The 14059-nt window shown below is 53.8% G+C and overlaps 1 protein-coding gene across 3 annotated transcripts in view; it reads left to right on the forward strand.

Annotated features, from left to right (window-relative positions):
• Window positions 1–8578: 8578 nt before the first annotated feature.
• The window catches only part of ZNF777 (zinc finger protein 777), a 34501-nt gene continuing 29020 nt past the window's right edge, over window positions 8579–14059 (forward strand). The window contains exons 1-2 of one of the 3 annotated variants that reach the window (XM_051849832.3): window positions 8579–8709; window positions 13096–13956. In XM_051849832.3, coding sequence (XP_051705792.1) covers window positions 13111–13956 — 846 coding nt within the window. In that variant the 5' untranslated portion in view covers window positions 8579–8709; window positions 13096–13110. Of the gene's footprint in view, window positions 8710–8944; window positions 9493–13095; window positions 13957–14059 lie in introns of those variants that run through there. The other 2 variants (XM_051849831.3, XM_089329551.1) reach the window with 2 other exon arrangements.

Below are 14059 nucleotides of genomic sequence, written 5' to 3' on the forward strand. Positions count from 1 at the left end.
TAGGCCTTCGCGAACTCTCGCTTCTGACTTTGAGGATCCAAAAAGGAGGGAGTACCGATGCCTGCTGACGTGGGACCGCGTGCGGCTTGGCTCCACCTGTGACTGGCCCCTGCAGGGGTGGCGGTAACCAGGTGACTGTTGTGTGAGCTTTCCTTGGGGTAGTGCTCAGCTTCACTTTACACCCCTCTGATGCTGAAAACCAGTCCCAGCGAGGGAGCTGGAAAGTGTTGCCCCCCAACTTTGCCCTTGGGCAGGCACGCCATCCTGTGGCCTGTGGCTGTATGGACAACCTCCGCGTCCCTCCCCCTGCTTCCAAACCCCTGAGCCTCGTTGCTGAGAGAACCTGGAATGTGGCGGGAGCAGCCGCACCTTTCCCTGCTCTGCTGGGCTGCTCCTTCAGAAGCTCTGCACTAACTGCCACGTCCCAGTGTGTCCACACCCTGCAGGGGTAGCATCAAGGGCTCCAATGAAGGAGAACAAGAGCGGCTCACCTGGCAGAAAGGGAAGGAATCTCACAGACATCTCTGTATTTGTGGAGCGGGGGAGAGGGTATTCGTGCCTCGCCAGTCGTGAGGTGACTGTCCCGGAATTAACACGTGGGGCACTTTACATCTCTTGTCCTGGGCTCTGGGCCTTAGCTTCAATTTCCAGAGAAGGATAAAACAGTGCTGGACATCTTATCATATGCCATTGACAAGAAGCATACCTAAAACTTAAGGATGCAAAATAGTTCAAAGTAAATAATTAGGGAGAAAACCCACAAATGCTAGGTAAAAGATAGCTGGAGCATCAATCCTATTGGGAAAAAGAAACCTTTTTTAAAATATTTATTGGGGCTGGCACTGTGGCGCAGCGTGTTAACATGCTGGCCTGAATCGCCGGCATCCCATATGGGCGCTGGTTCAAGACCAAGCTGCTCCACTTCCGATCCAGCTCTCTGCTATGGCCTGGGAAAGCAGTAGAAGATGGCCCAAGTCCTTGGGCCCCTTCACCCACATGGGAGACCCAAAAGAAGCTCCTGGCTCTTGGCTCCTGGTTTTGGATCGGCACAGCTTTGGCCATTGCAGCCAATTGGGGAGTGAACCATCTGATGGAAGTCAGTCTCTCTCTCTCTCTCTCTCTCTTTCTCTCTCTCTCTCTGCCTCTTCTCTCTCTGTGTAACTCTGACTTTCAAATAAATAAATCTTTTTAAAAATATATTTATTTATTTACTTGACAGAGTTACAGACACGCTTTGGGGGGTTGGAGAGAGGTCTTCATCTGCTGGTTCACTCCCCAAATGGCCAAAACGGCGGCTGATCAGAAGAGAAGCCAGAAGCCAGGAACCTCTTCCAGGTCTCCAATGAAGGTGCAGGGGCCCAAGCACTTGGGCCATCTGCTCTTTCTCAGAGCCATGAGCAGGGAGCTGGATCAGAAGTGGAGCAGCTGGGACACTAGCAGCTAAGGCAGATGCTTAAGCTACTACACCACAACACCGGCCCCGAGGAAAAAAACATCTTTAGTGCGAAAGTATTACTAGGCCAAAATGAATGGCAATGTTATGAAAACAGTAAGGTTTGATGTCCCTAACATTATGGTTTCAAAATCCATAGAACATGAAGAATGATGAAGAAACAATTGAAAAATCACAATGAGAGAATTCCACATACCTTTTTCTGTAATTTATAAAAGAGAAATTAGTGGCTGGTGCTGCGGCTCAATAGGCTAATCCTCCACCTAGCGGCGCCGGCACACCGGGTCCTAGTCCCGGTCGGGGCGCCGGATTCTGTCCCGGTTGCCCCTCTTCCAGGTCAGCTCTCTGCTATGGCCCGGGAAGGCAGTGGAGGATGGCCCACGTGCTTGGGCCCTGCACCCCATGGGAGACCAGGAGAAGCACCTGGCTCCTGCCATTGGATCAGTGTGGTGCGCCGGCCGCAGCGCGCCGGCCGTGGCGGCCATTGGAGGGTGAACCAACGGCAAAAGGAAGACCTTTCTCTCTCTCTCTCTCTCTCACTCTCCACTCTACCTGTCAAAAAACAAAAAATTAGTAAGAATATAGAAAATTTGAAAGTATATTATAAATTGGACATTGTTTTAAATGAGGCTTTATGTTCCTTTCAAGTATTTATAAAAATTGGCTTCAAAACAAATCACAATGAATTCCAAACAGCTTATTTTATTGACTTCAAAATCACAATGCAGCAAAACTAGACATAAATAACAATATTATAAATGTTTTTAAAAGAGAATAACGATTTATTGCAGAAAATATAAAACAGTTGTTGCTCACAATACTGTTTCTTTTAAAAGGTTTATTTATTTATTTATTTGAAAGGCAGAGTTATAGAGAGGCAGAGGCAAAGAGAGAGAGAGAGGTCTTCCATCCACTGGTTCACTCCCCAGAAGGCTGCAATGGTCAGAGCTGGGCCTATCCTAAGCCAGGAGACAGAAGTTTCTTCCAGGTCTCCCACATGGGTGCAGGGGCCCAAGGACTTGGATCTTCAACTGCTTTCCCAGGCCATAGCAGAGAGCTGGATCAGAAGTGGAGTAGCCGGGGCCGGTGCTGTGGTGTAGCAGGTAAAGCACTGCCTGCAGTGCAGTGCCGACATCTCATAGGGGCGCCGGTTTGAGACTCAGCTGCTCCATTTCTGATCCAGCTCTGCTATGGCCTGGGAAAGCAGTAGATGGCCCAAGGCCTTGGGCTCCTGCACCCGCATGGGAGACCAGGAAGAAGCTCCTGGCTCCTGGCTTTAAATCATTGCAGCTCTGGCCGTTGCAGCCATCTGGGGAGTAAACCATTGGATGGAAGACCTCTCTCTCTCTCTCTCTCTCTCTGCCTCTGCCTCTGCCTCTCTGTAATTCTACATTTCAAATAAATAAATAAATCTTAAAAAGTAAAAACAAAAATAAGTGGAGCAGCCAGGACTCAAACCAGCACCCATATAGGATGCTGGCAATACAGGCGGTGGCTTTAACTGCTACACCACAGCACCAGCCCCTAATACTGAGAGACACAGAGAGAGGAGAGGGAGAGAGGTCTTCCATCAGATGGTTCACTCCCCAACCGGCTGCAACGGCCGGAGCTGCACCAATCTGAAGCCAGGAGCTTCTTCCAGGTCTCCCATGTGGGTGCAGGGGCCCAAGCACTTGGCCCATCTTCTACTGCTTTCCCAGGCCATAGTAGAGAGCCAGATCTGAAGAGGAGCAGCCGGGACTAGAACCGGCGCCCATATGGGATGTTGATAATACAGGCGGCAGCTTTACCCGCTACTCCACAGCACCGGCCGCTAATACTGTTTTAATAACAATCCTATTGTGATAAGTTCATAATAAAGAATTTAAGCTAACTACTGAATACTTAATATTTTTTAAATATTTATTTATTTATTTGAAGGGCAGAGTTACAGAGAGGGAGAGAGATCCTCCATCCTTTGGTTCATTCCACAAATGCCCACAACGGCCGGAGCTGAGCTGATCCGAATCCAGGAGCCAGGAGCTTCTTCCCATTCTCCCACATGGATGCAGGGGACCCACGCACTTGGGCCATCTTCAACTGCTTTCTCAGACCATGGCAGAGAGCTGGATTGGAAGGGAGCAGCTGGGACTAGAACTGGCGCCCATGTGGGATGCCGGCACTGCAGGCAGCGGCTTTACCCACAACGCCACTGCGCCGGCCCCGAGGTGAATTCACATTGAACATGCTGTTTCATGAATGAAACTACTACTGCAAAGCATAAGGCTGAACTACTGAAGTATGCGCCAGCATGACTGGTGCCAACCAGAGAGGCTCCACGTCCCCAAGTGCACACAGAGGACTCCACCTCTATGACGAGGGCAACAATAATGTACGGGGGCCCAACACAAGATTCCTGGGCCCGTCAGAACTCAGACTGGGGGGGTCACAAGAGAACTTTCTTCAGGGGTAGGATGTTTTCTATCTTGATGCGGGGTGTGGGGACCACACGGGGATTTGCATTTGTTAAAACTAGATAAACTGTACACCTGAGGTCAGTGCACTACCTGTATGAAAACAACACTTTCACTAAAAAAAATAGATTGTGGAACAATTACCACAAAAAATGTTAAAAAAAAAAAAAACAGACTAGGAGATATTGCCATGGGTACCACCAGCAGAGCGCTGTGGGGACTACAACCTGTATAACAGTCCCCTGAGCCACTGGAAATCTGTCCCAGGCCACTGGTGGATGCGTGAAACCATGGATGGAACTGAACCCTATGCATACTATGCATTTTACTGTATATGCATATTTAGGATAAATTTTATCTATTAGGCACAGTAAAAGTAATAATAATGACTAATAGAACATTTATAACAATATACTATATAGGCCGGCACCGTGGCTCAGGCTAACCCTCCGTCTTGTGGCGCCGGCACACCGGGTTCTAGTCCCGGTCGGGGTGCCGGATTCTGTCCCGGTTGCCCCTCTTCCAGGCCAGCTCTCTGCTATGGCCCGGGAGTGCAGTGGAGGATGGCCCAAGTGCTTGGGCCCTGCACCCCATGGGAGACCAGGAGAAGCACCTGGCTCCTGCCTTCGGATCAGCGCAGTGCACCGGCCACAGCGCACCGGCCGCGGCGGCCATTGGAGGGTGAACCAACGGCAAAAGGAAGACCTTTAGCCGGCGCCGCGGCTCACTAGGCTAATCCTCCGCCTAGCGGCGCCGGCACACAGGGTTCTAGTCCCGGTCGGGGTGCCGGATTCTGTCCCGGTTGCCCCTCTTCCAGGCCAGCCCTCTGCTGTGGCCAGGGAGTGCAGTGGAGGATGGCCCAGGTGCTTGGGCCCTGCACCCCATGGGAGACCAGGAAAAGCACCTGGCTCCTGGCTCCTGCCATCAGATCAGCGCGGTGCGCCGGCCGCAGCGCGCCGGCCGCGGCGGCCGTTGGAGGGTGAACCAACGGCAAAGGAAGACCTTTCTCTCTGTCTCTCTCTCTCTCACTGTCCACTCTGCCTGTCAAAAAATAAAAAAAAAAAATAAATAAATAAAAATAAAAAAAAGGAAGACCTTTCTCTCTGTCTCTCTCTCTCACTGTCCACTCTGTCTGTCAAAAAAAAAAAAAAATACACTATATAGTTATTTGAATTGTTCTCTGCTCACCTTCTTGTGATCATTTGAAATGATTCTAAAAGGAATCACTGTATGGCTTCTCCTATCTGAATTGCCAGCAACACAAATGTGGTGCTTTGGGGCCATTATTAAGTAAAATAAGGATTATGTGAACACAAGCCCTGCAGTGTTGCAAAAGCTGATCTGATAACCAAGAAGGCTGCTGAGTGACTAAGGGGCAGGTAGCATATACAATGTGGATACACTGCACAAAGACATGATGCATTTCACAGGTTCAGAAGCAACAGACAGGATGGTGTGAGATTTAAAATGCATGAGGTTAAGCTGCCGCCTGCAGTGCCAGCATCCAATATGGTCGCTGGTTCGAGTTCTGGCTGCTCCACTTCTGATCCAGCTCTCTGCTATGGCCTGGAAAAGCAGTAGAAGATGGCCCAAGTCTTTGGGCCCCTGCACCGGCATGGGAGACCCAAAAGAAGCTCCTGGCTCCCAGCCCATTGCAGCCAATTGGGGAGTGAACCAGCAAATGGAAGACTTCTCTCTCTCTCTCTCTCTCTCTCTCTCTGCTGCTGCTGCTGCTGCTGCCTCTCTGTAACTCTGCCTTTCAAATAAATCTTTAAAAAAAAAAAAATGCATGAGGGGCTGGTGGCGCTGTGGCACAATGGGTTAACGCCCTGGCCTGAAGCGCCAGCATCCCATATGGGCGTTGGCTCTAGTCCCAGCAGCTCCTCTTCCAATCCAGCTCTCTGCTATGGCCTGGGAAAGCAGTCCTTGGGCCCCTGCACCCACGTGGGAGACCTGGAAGAAGCTCCTGGCTCCTGGCTTCGGATTGGCGCAGCTCCAGCCGTTGCGGCCATCTAGGGAGTGAACCAGCAGATGGAAGACCTCTCTCTCTGTCTCTACCTCTCTGTGTAACGCTTTCAAATAAATAAAATAAATCTTAAAAAAAAAAAAAAGGCACGACTCAGGGGCCAGCATTGTGGCATAGTAGGTAAGCCTCCCCTGTGATGCCAGCATTCCATGCAGTTCAAATTCGCTGCTCCACTTCTGATCCAACTCCCTGCTGATGTGCCCGGGAAAGCAGTGGAAGGTGGCCCAATACTTGGGCCCCTGCACCCATGTGGAAGACCTGGAAGCTCTGGCTCCTGGCTTCAAATCAGCCCAGTTCCAGCCATTGCAGCCATTTGGGAGCCAACCAGCAGATGGGCGATCTCTCTCTGCCTCTCCTCTCTCTGTAACCCCGGCTTTCAAATAAATAAATACATCTTTAAAAATATATTAATTATTTATTTCTAGAACTGCCCATTTAATATTTTTGTACCATGGTTCACCTTGGGTAATTGAAACTCCCCAAGGCAAAACCACAGAGAAGGGGGCTACTGTAAAAGCATAAAGTGTTCGCTAACAATAGTGCACAGGAGGATACAGCTGACCTATTATAAGGTAACTACCAGATGTGAGTGGCATAACTGATATGTGGTAGGCTGCCAGACATTGGAGATGTAGGGGCTGGCACTGTGGCATAGTGGGTAAAGCCACCCCCTGCAGTGCCAGCATCCCATAGAGATGCCAGTTCAAGTCCAGGCTGCTCCACTTCCAATCCAGCTCTCTGCTATGGCCTGGGAAAGCAGTGGAAGATGGCCCAAGGCCTTGGGCCCCTGCACCCACTTGGGAGACCTGGAAGAAGCTCCTGGCTCCTGGCTTTGGATAGGTGCAGCTCCAGCCATTGCAGCCAATTGGGGAGTGAACCAGCAGATGGAAGACTCTCTCTCTCTCTCTCTGCCTCTCTATAAATCTGCCTTTCAAATAAATAAACTTTAAAAACTGAGATGTATATTACAAACCTTAAGGCAACCATTTAAAATGATGTGTAACTAATACGTGAATGGTGAAAAAGTAGCCATTATTTTAAAAGTGAATACTAATATAATAATAGAATTACTTTAAAGATAATCTAAAAGCAGGCCAAAAGGCGATAAAAGTATCACTGAACATCTGAAACACAGAAACTAGTAAGACAGCCAGTTTAAATGCAATCATATTAGTAACTACATTCAACATTTGGTGATAGAGTTAATATCCAGAACAGGTTTTACAAAACACCTACAAGTGAATCAGAAGACCTTACAACAGAGACTTTGACAAAGGATAGGAATAGAAAATACACGGGAAGAAACCAAATGTTTAGTAAATATGGAAAGATGCTCAGCTCCCTTGATCAGTGAAATACCAATACAGTTCTGGACCATCAGCCACCACTTGCCCTCACCGTGTTGGCAAACTTGCTCAGTCTGTTAGCAGGGAGCTTTGGCAAGGATGTGCAAACAGGAAATCGTGCATTGTTGGGGTGGGAGGGAGTGAGTGGGCACCACCTCTTGGTGAGCAAAAAGCTGCAGGTTCCTGTCACCCAGCATTCCCTGCCGGGCTGTCTCTCCAGCAGTGCGCGGAGACCTGGGTCCCAACAGCAGTTTTGTTTTCATTCCACTCAGGGGATTGGAAAGTAAACTGTACTTGAAGTAGTCGATGAAATACTGCAGCGTGGTTGAAATGAATGCACCAGATCTGCCAGTTTAAATGTGATTGGCTACGGAATGAATAACTGTCATTCACATACAATTTTTTTTTAAATATCCCAACCAGTAGTATGCATTGTACACAGGTGCACACAAGGTAGGAAATGCGAAGACCTGAGTGGAGGGAGGGGAGGGGGTGTTCTAGTACTGGGCCGATCTCTGTCCACAACTTTCCCATTAAGATAGCTGAGCTGAGCGGCCAACTGCCTCCCAAGGCCAGCTCCAGTCCTGCCCTCCGTGGGCTTCCACTGGGGAACAGATGTAGTCTGTGCCACTCCCCACCCCACCCCGGGCCACTTCCTTCCAGATGGGTTTCGTCACTAGTAGACTTGGACACCTGCCTGCACCACGACACTTCACAAACATCCACGCAAAATGGAGCTGAAAGGCAACACGCATTTTCCACGAACTTTCTAGGTGTCCTCTGCTCTCCCCCCCCCCTTTCTCATTCCGCACCCCGTTCTTGCTACCTAGCAGGCATTCACTAAATAGGTGTTCAAGTGAACCTGTCCAGCAAGGGGAGTCGCCAACTCTGAGCGCCACCGCTTCTTTGGGGCCACCCCTCGCGGTGGGAGAGAGCGTTCATGCACACAGGGGACTGAAACGGAGCCCTGGGGGTAAACAAGGCGCTCCCCACTCGGCCCGGTTCCTCCCGAGGACCCATCCATCGGCCGGGCCCCCTCCAGCCCAGCACTCTCCGATTCTAGGAATTCCGTCCTTTCATGTCGAAAACAACACCGAGGCGTTTCACAAAAGCACCCAACCCCCTGGCTACCCTTGGAACCACGGCTCGCTTCCCTGGGACCCGGACTGCACGGCGCTGGTCACATGAACTCCGGGCTTTCTCTGGTGTGACGGCTTTCTTAGATCCCTTTGTGAGCGCAGGTTTTGAAAGGGAACGACCCCGGGTTCTGGGTTTGAGAGGAGCAGGGGAGCCGGCGGGAGGAAGGCTGTCGGAGCCAATCAACCCGCCTCCAGACCCCACCACGTCGCCTGGGCTGCGCGCTCGGCTTCTCCTCTGCCCGCCCGCCTCCTGGCCTCGCCCGAGGGTGCCGGGGCAGGCGAGGACCCCCAGGTGAGAGGCCGGAGGGCCCCGAAGGGTGGGAGGCCCCAGCGGTTCGGCCCGGGCGGCACGACGGGCTGGCCCGGGCTCAGGGCGTGTCCGTCGCCGCCTGGCTGCTCGCTCGACACTGTTCGCTCCTACCGGCTGTAGATGGAGCTGTCTGGGTTCCGGCAGCCTCCGACGAGCCTCGGAGTGTTTCTCTTTAAACGGCCTGAGAGGGACATGCCTCCCAGGATGCAGTTTGTATCAACATGGCAGCTGCTGTGCAGCTCCCCTGCTGAAGAGGCGCCGGGACGGCAGCGCAGCTCGCAGCCGGGGCCGGGGCCGCAGCCAGGGTCGCAGCTGCGGCCGCAGAGGGGCGGCGCGCGGGCCGGGGGCTGCTGCTGAGGGCCGGGGCCTAGCTCGCGGCCGGGGCGCAGCCGGCCGGGCCGCCCGCACAGCCGCGCGCCCCTCTCCGACGCCGCTGCCCGGGCTCCGCGGCTCGGTGCCCGCCCGCCCCGCGCGCCCCGAGCAGGCCGGGGCCCGACGGCCGCGCGCGAGCCCCGGCGGGGCAGGCAGGGCCGAGCCGGCGCCGCCTGCGGAGGGGACCGGGCGGCCGGGCCTGCGTGGGGCCGCGCACGGCGGCAGCGGCGGCGGCGGCGGCGGCGGCTCCCGGCCCCGGCCGGACAGCGCAGGGCCATGGCCGAGGCGGCCCCGGCTCCGGTGAGGACGGCCCGCGCGCGCACAGACGCGCGGCCTCGGGGCCCCGGGGACGGCCTGCGTGTCCCGGGCTCGGCGTCCCGGCCTGGGGTCTCGGTAAGGGACAGAAGCGCTGCGACGTTGGCGGGGGAGGGGGCGCTCTGGAGGGGCTCTCGCGCCTCTGAGCGCGGGGCGGGGGGGCGGCGGCTGCCGGCCGGGTCCGGGCGGAGACTCGGCCGCCGTCCGTGCGGGGCTGCGCGGACGCTGGGCCCGGCACACACACACACACACACACACACACACGCGGCCCCGAGGTGGGGCGCCCGGCGGCGCGCTCGCTCGCTCGCTCGCTGCGGAGCCGGCGCTGCGTCCGTCGGGGTGGCCGCCGGCGCGTTTTCCGCAGAGCTCGGCCCCGCCGAGCCTCTCCGGCCGGGGCGCGGCGCTGATGCGTTTCTCCCATTTCGCAGAGCGGGGACACTGAGGCACAGGCACCTGGCAGCGACCTGCCCTACCTGCCCCAAGGTCACGTAGCGAGTCCTCGGAGGCACGGCGCCCGCGGCCCCGGAGAGGCCTGCCTGGCGGGCTGAGGGCCTGGACGGGGAGGGGGACGGGCCTGGCGGTGGCCTCTCCTGGTGGGTGGGCGGGGGCCAGGGGGTCCGGGCAGCCCGTCGGGGGAGGTGAGGGAGGTGGCCGAAGAGGCCAGCCTGCGCCCTGCCGAGCGCGTCCGTCCGCGGTCCCCAGTCAGGCAGGCCTCGGCCCCCAGCTGTGCATCTGTGGGGCCCAGGGCGGAACTCCGGGGGTCCTGGCGGCTGGGGTCTGGGGAGCGAGCTCCTGACAGGTTGAGGGCTGCACTTGCTCTCCAGTGGGCCGTTCTGAACATCCATTCTTAAAATCTCCCTGCAGACCTGCGTTTTGGGATGCCCGGCTGTGCTGCTAAGTCAGTGCCTGAGCCTCAGTTACCTGTCTGGTACCAGGAGGGCACGGCATATATGCATCTACATGGCTTCCTAAAAGAGCCTCCGCGTTCTTAGAAAAATAATGAGAACAAATTCGAAACTCTTGGGAAAATAAAAAAGCAGAGATTGTTAAATGCCTTCCCTTGAATGATAAATAATTCTGAATGAATCACATGGGGTCATAGAACAGAATGGCACAGCTCTCTTAATAAGTCAGGTCCATGTGGTTATTTATGTTTCTACTAATATGGCTTGGATCTTGGAGGACCCTGTCCAGTTATGATTCACCGGGGAGGGCTGGGGGGTGGGGTCTGTCAGAAGACTCCCATCCCCCAGCCAGCAGTTTGAGAATGTATTCATTTTAGATACATGGACAGCTCTGGCCCTCTCTGTACCAGTTTCTGCTCGGGGTAGGATCAAGCCCCAGGTTTTGAGACTGATGACATTATAGCAGGGGGTTTTCATTGGGGGACAGGACGGGGGACAAGCCCTGTGTCCCCTCATCCCTCTGCATTCCTCCAAATCCAGAAATGGAAAGAGACAGCCTAATACTGGAGAGCAAAGAAGCTAAATTTTCCTTTAAGGGAAATTTGTGTTGCTCTTCTGCCTTTATTTCCAACACTGGACCTTTTTTTTTTTTTTTTTCATTGTTTCAGTTAAACCGCGGTGTTACTCAGGGAGACTAACCTGGCCCCTGGGGATTTTTTTCCTTCGTCCTACTAGTTGTAGGCAGATACCCTAGTGCCCTTCTGAAGAAAGGACTATGATGTACCTGTTGTGTTGCATGGGCTAGTTGCGTACCTGCCAGTGAGGCGCCTAGCTGAGGGGCCATTCAGTGTTACCCTGACCTGTTAGTAGCCAAGGGTTGAGAGGTGGCTTGGGTGTTTATGAACCTTCAAGTTTAGGGGTCTTGTCAATTCATTGCAAGTATTTGCAAAATTCTGTATAATCCCCCAGCCCATGCATTTGGGAGGTAAAACAGATTCAGAGCACATACCTACCAGCCGCCTGTGATGACAGTTGGGCCTGGAGGCAACCTGCAGGCTGTGGGGCCCATCTGTCCTCTGTGCCTCCACAGGCTGTGTGGGTAGTGGTCCTGGTGGCACCTGGTTCATAGGTTTGTATGAGGATTAAGCGAGATAATCCTTTAAAATGCTTATCATAGTTCGTGGGGAATATAAATGCTGAATAACTGTTAGCTGTTCTCAGCTAATCAGCGCTCCCATCGCAGAGCTGTGGGAACTCACACGTCCTCGGGAGCCTGTCGCTGAACTGGCTCTTGAATCTCTGACCGATTCCTTGAAAGGGTGAGGCTCTCAGTGAAGCCACCTGTGGTGACTGAGTGAACGCACACCAGTAGGAAGGGGCTGTAGAAGGGAGAAAGTAGGTCTAGATAAGTCTTCGATGGGGGACTTACAGGAACTTCGTTGTTTATCCTGATGATGAACGTTTCCTTAACAATGCTCTCGGCAGATATTTGTTGAGTACGTGCTATATGTAAGACTGGACACCAGAGACACGTCAGCTTTCAAAGAAGGAAAATGGAAGTTTTAATTACTTGAAAGATAATTTGTATAGAGAGCACAGTAATTGAGCAGATTCTCTGAAGGCAGGTGGTGCGGAGGTGAACAATGGAGGAACGCCATTCAGTTCCAATAAAGCTGTTGCCGGTCTGGCTGGGCAAACACAGGCCTGGTCGCTCACAGGTTGTGGCCTCTCCTCCCTGATGTTTCAGGAATCTGGGGCAGGATGGAAAGAGGGGGAGCGAAGTTCATTGGAATCCCAAAAAGGAAGCTGAGACTTTATTTGGGTTCTGGTCCCCACCGATCTTGACATAAGTCACAAAACTGGCTGTTATGCGTTCTGTCCCTCAGGCCTCCTGTCTTCCTTATTCCCCACCTCAGGAGCCACAGAGGGGAAGCCAGACAGCCGGAGCTGCCTACCACAGTGACCAGCTGTCTGCTCCACCCATCTCGGTGTCTCTTCTCCCTGCTCATGGCAGAACATCAGGCAGCATCTTTAGGAAGGGCTGAGCACAGATGAGGAGAAGATGTTCTCCAAGTCAAGCATGTCCTGTAGTTACTGACAATCAGCAGCTCTGACCAAAGAGCAGGAGTCCGGGAAACTTTAGATAATTTTGTGTGCTCACTCTTAGACAAAGTAAGGGAGAGAGCTCAGGGTACCGTGCCCGCCTGATAACGCTGATGAAAGCAACAGGGGCTAGCTGTCAAATCCACGTTCGAGTTAACTCCGTGGACAGCGCTGGCCCCCAACTAATGATCACACCCCCGCCCCGAAGCCCTTCACCTGGCTAGCACTTGGGGGACAGTAACATTGTGTGTGGCATTTATAAAATTCTGCTGTGTCATTTCTCAGAGTGTTATGCTCAGTGTTCTGACAGCCGAGATAGTCTGTCTGTGTCAGGTGTATTATTCTTAGTTTATGGACAAGGACACCAAGAAGAGGGAGGTCAAATAACCCGGCCAGGGTGACACAGGTAATTGTAGGTCAGGTAGAAAGCCAGGTGTTCTCATTCAAGTCCAGAGGTGGCTCTATGAAATGCATAAGGTGACACCACCATGGTTTGTTTCTTGTTCATATAATTGATGGCCCAGTCAGTGGCTGAGTCACGTCGACCGAGCGTATCTTACGGCCACCAAGACCAGAAGTGTTTTTAATGTGGGCACTTCCTTTAGGGATTGATCTTGCCAGCTGTAGTCCGGGGCCTTCAATCCTGTCTTTTCCTTTCTTCCCCTCAACACAGGTCCAGCAGCTGGACATGGAGAACCAACGGTCATCACCTCTGTCATTCCCCAATGTTCCACAAGAAGAACCCCTGCGGCAGGCTCCTGCTGGCCTCCCCCGAGAAACTCTGTTCCAGTCCCGCGTTCTTCCCCCCAAAGAAACCCCATCTTTGTCTCCCGCTGTTCCCCGGCAAGGCTCCCTACCCCAGACTGCCGGTGTCCCCAAGCAAGAGACTTCTGGCCGGATGCCACGTGTTCTCCAGAAGGGACCTGCACTCCTGTGTCCTGCCACCTCTGAGCAGGAGACTCACCTCCAGGGCACCCTGGCTTCCCAGGAGGAGACCCAGTATCCTCCCCCAGCTGCTGCTGATCAAGACGTCTCCCTTCTGTCCCACCCCACCCACCATCAAGAAGCCCCCCTCCCCTCCCCTGAAGTTCCTGAGAAAGACCGCCTGACCCTGTCCCCCACCGTTCCAGAGACCGACCTGGACCCTCTGCTGCAGAGCCCAGTTTCCCAAAAGGACACCCCCTTCCAGATCTCGTCTTCAGCCCAGAAGGAACAGCCGCTGCCCACGGCGGAGATCACCCGCTTGGCCGTGTGGGCTGCCGTCCAAGCGGTGGAGAGGAAACTGGAGGCCCAGGCCATGCGGCTACTGACGCTGGAGGGCAGGACAGGGACGAATGAGAAGAAGATAGCCGACTGCGAGAAGACGGCCGTGGAGTTCGCCAACCATCTGGAGAGCAAGTGGGTCGTGCTGGGCACCCTGCTGCAGGAGTACGGGCTGCTGCAGCGGCGCCTGGAGAACATGGAGAACCTGCTCAAAAACAGAAATTTCTGGATCCTGCGGCTGCCTCCCGGTAGCAATGGAGAAGTTCCCAAGGTAAGTCCGTCCTGACTGGGGCTTCCCGGCGCAGCGGTCTGAACCGGAGCGTAATGAAGGGACGTGGTTTACTGTGAAAGCAAAGGTTGAGGAGAGAAGTGAT

The sequence above is a fragment of the Oryctolagus cuniculus genome, chromosome 3 (assembly GCF_051225735.1).
Source record: "Oryctolagus cuniculus isolate XC-2025 breed Fujian yellow rabbit chromosome 3, ASM5122573v1, whole genome shotgun sequence".
In the NCBI taxonomy this organism is placed as follows: Eukaryota; Metazoa; Chordata; class Mammalia; order Lagomorpha; family Leporidae; genus Oryctolagus; species Oryctolagus cuniculus.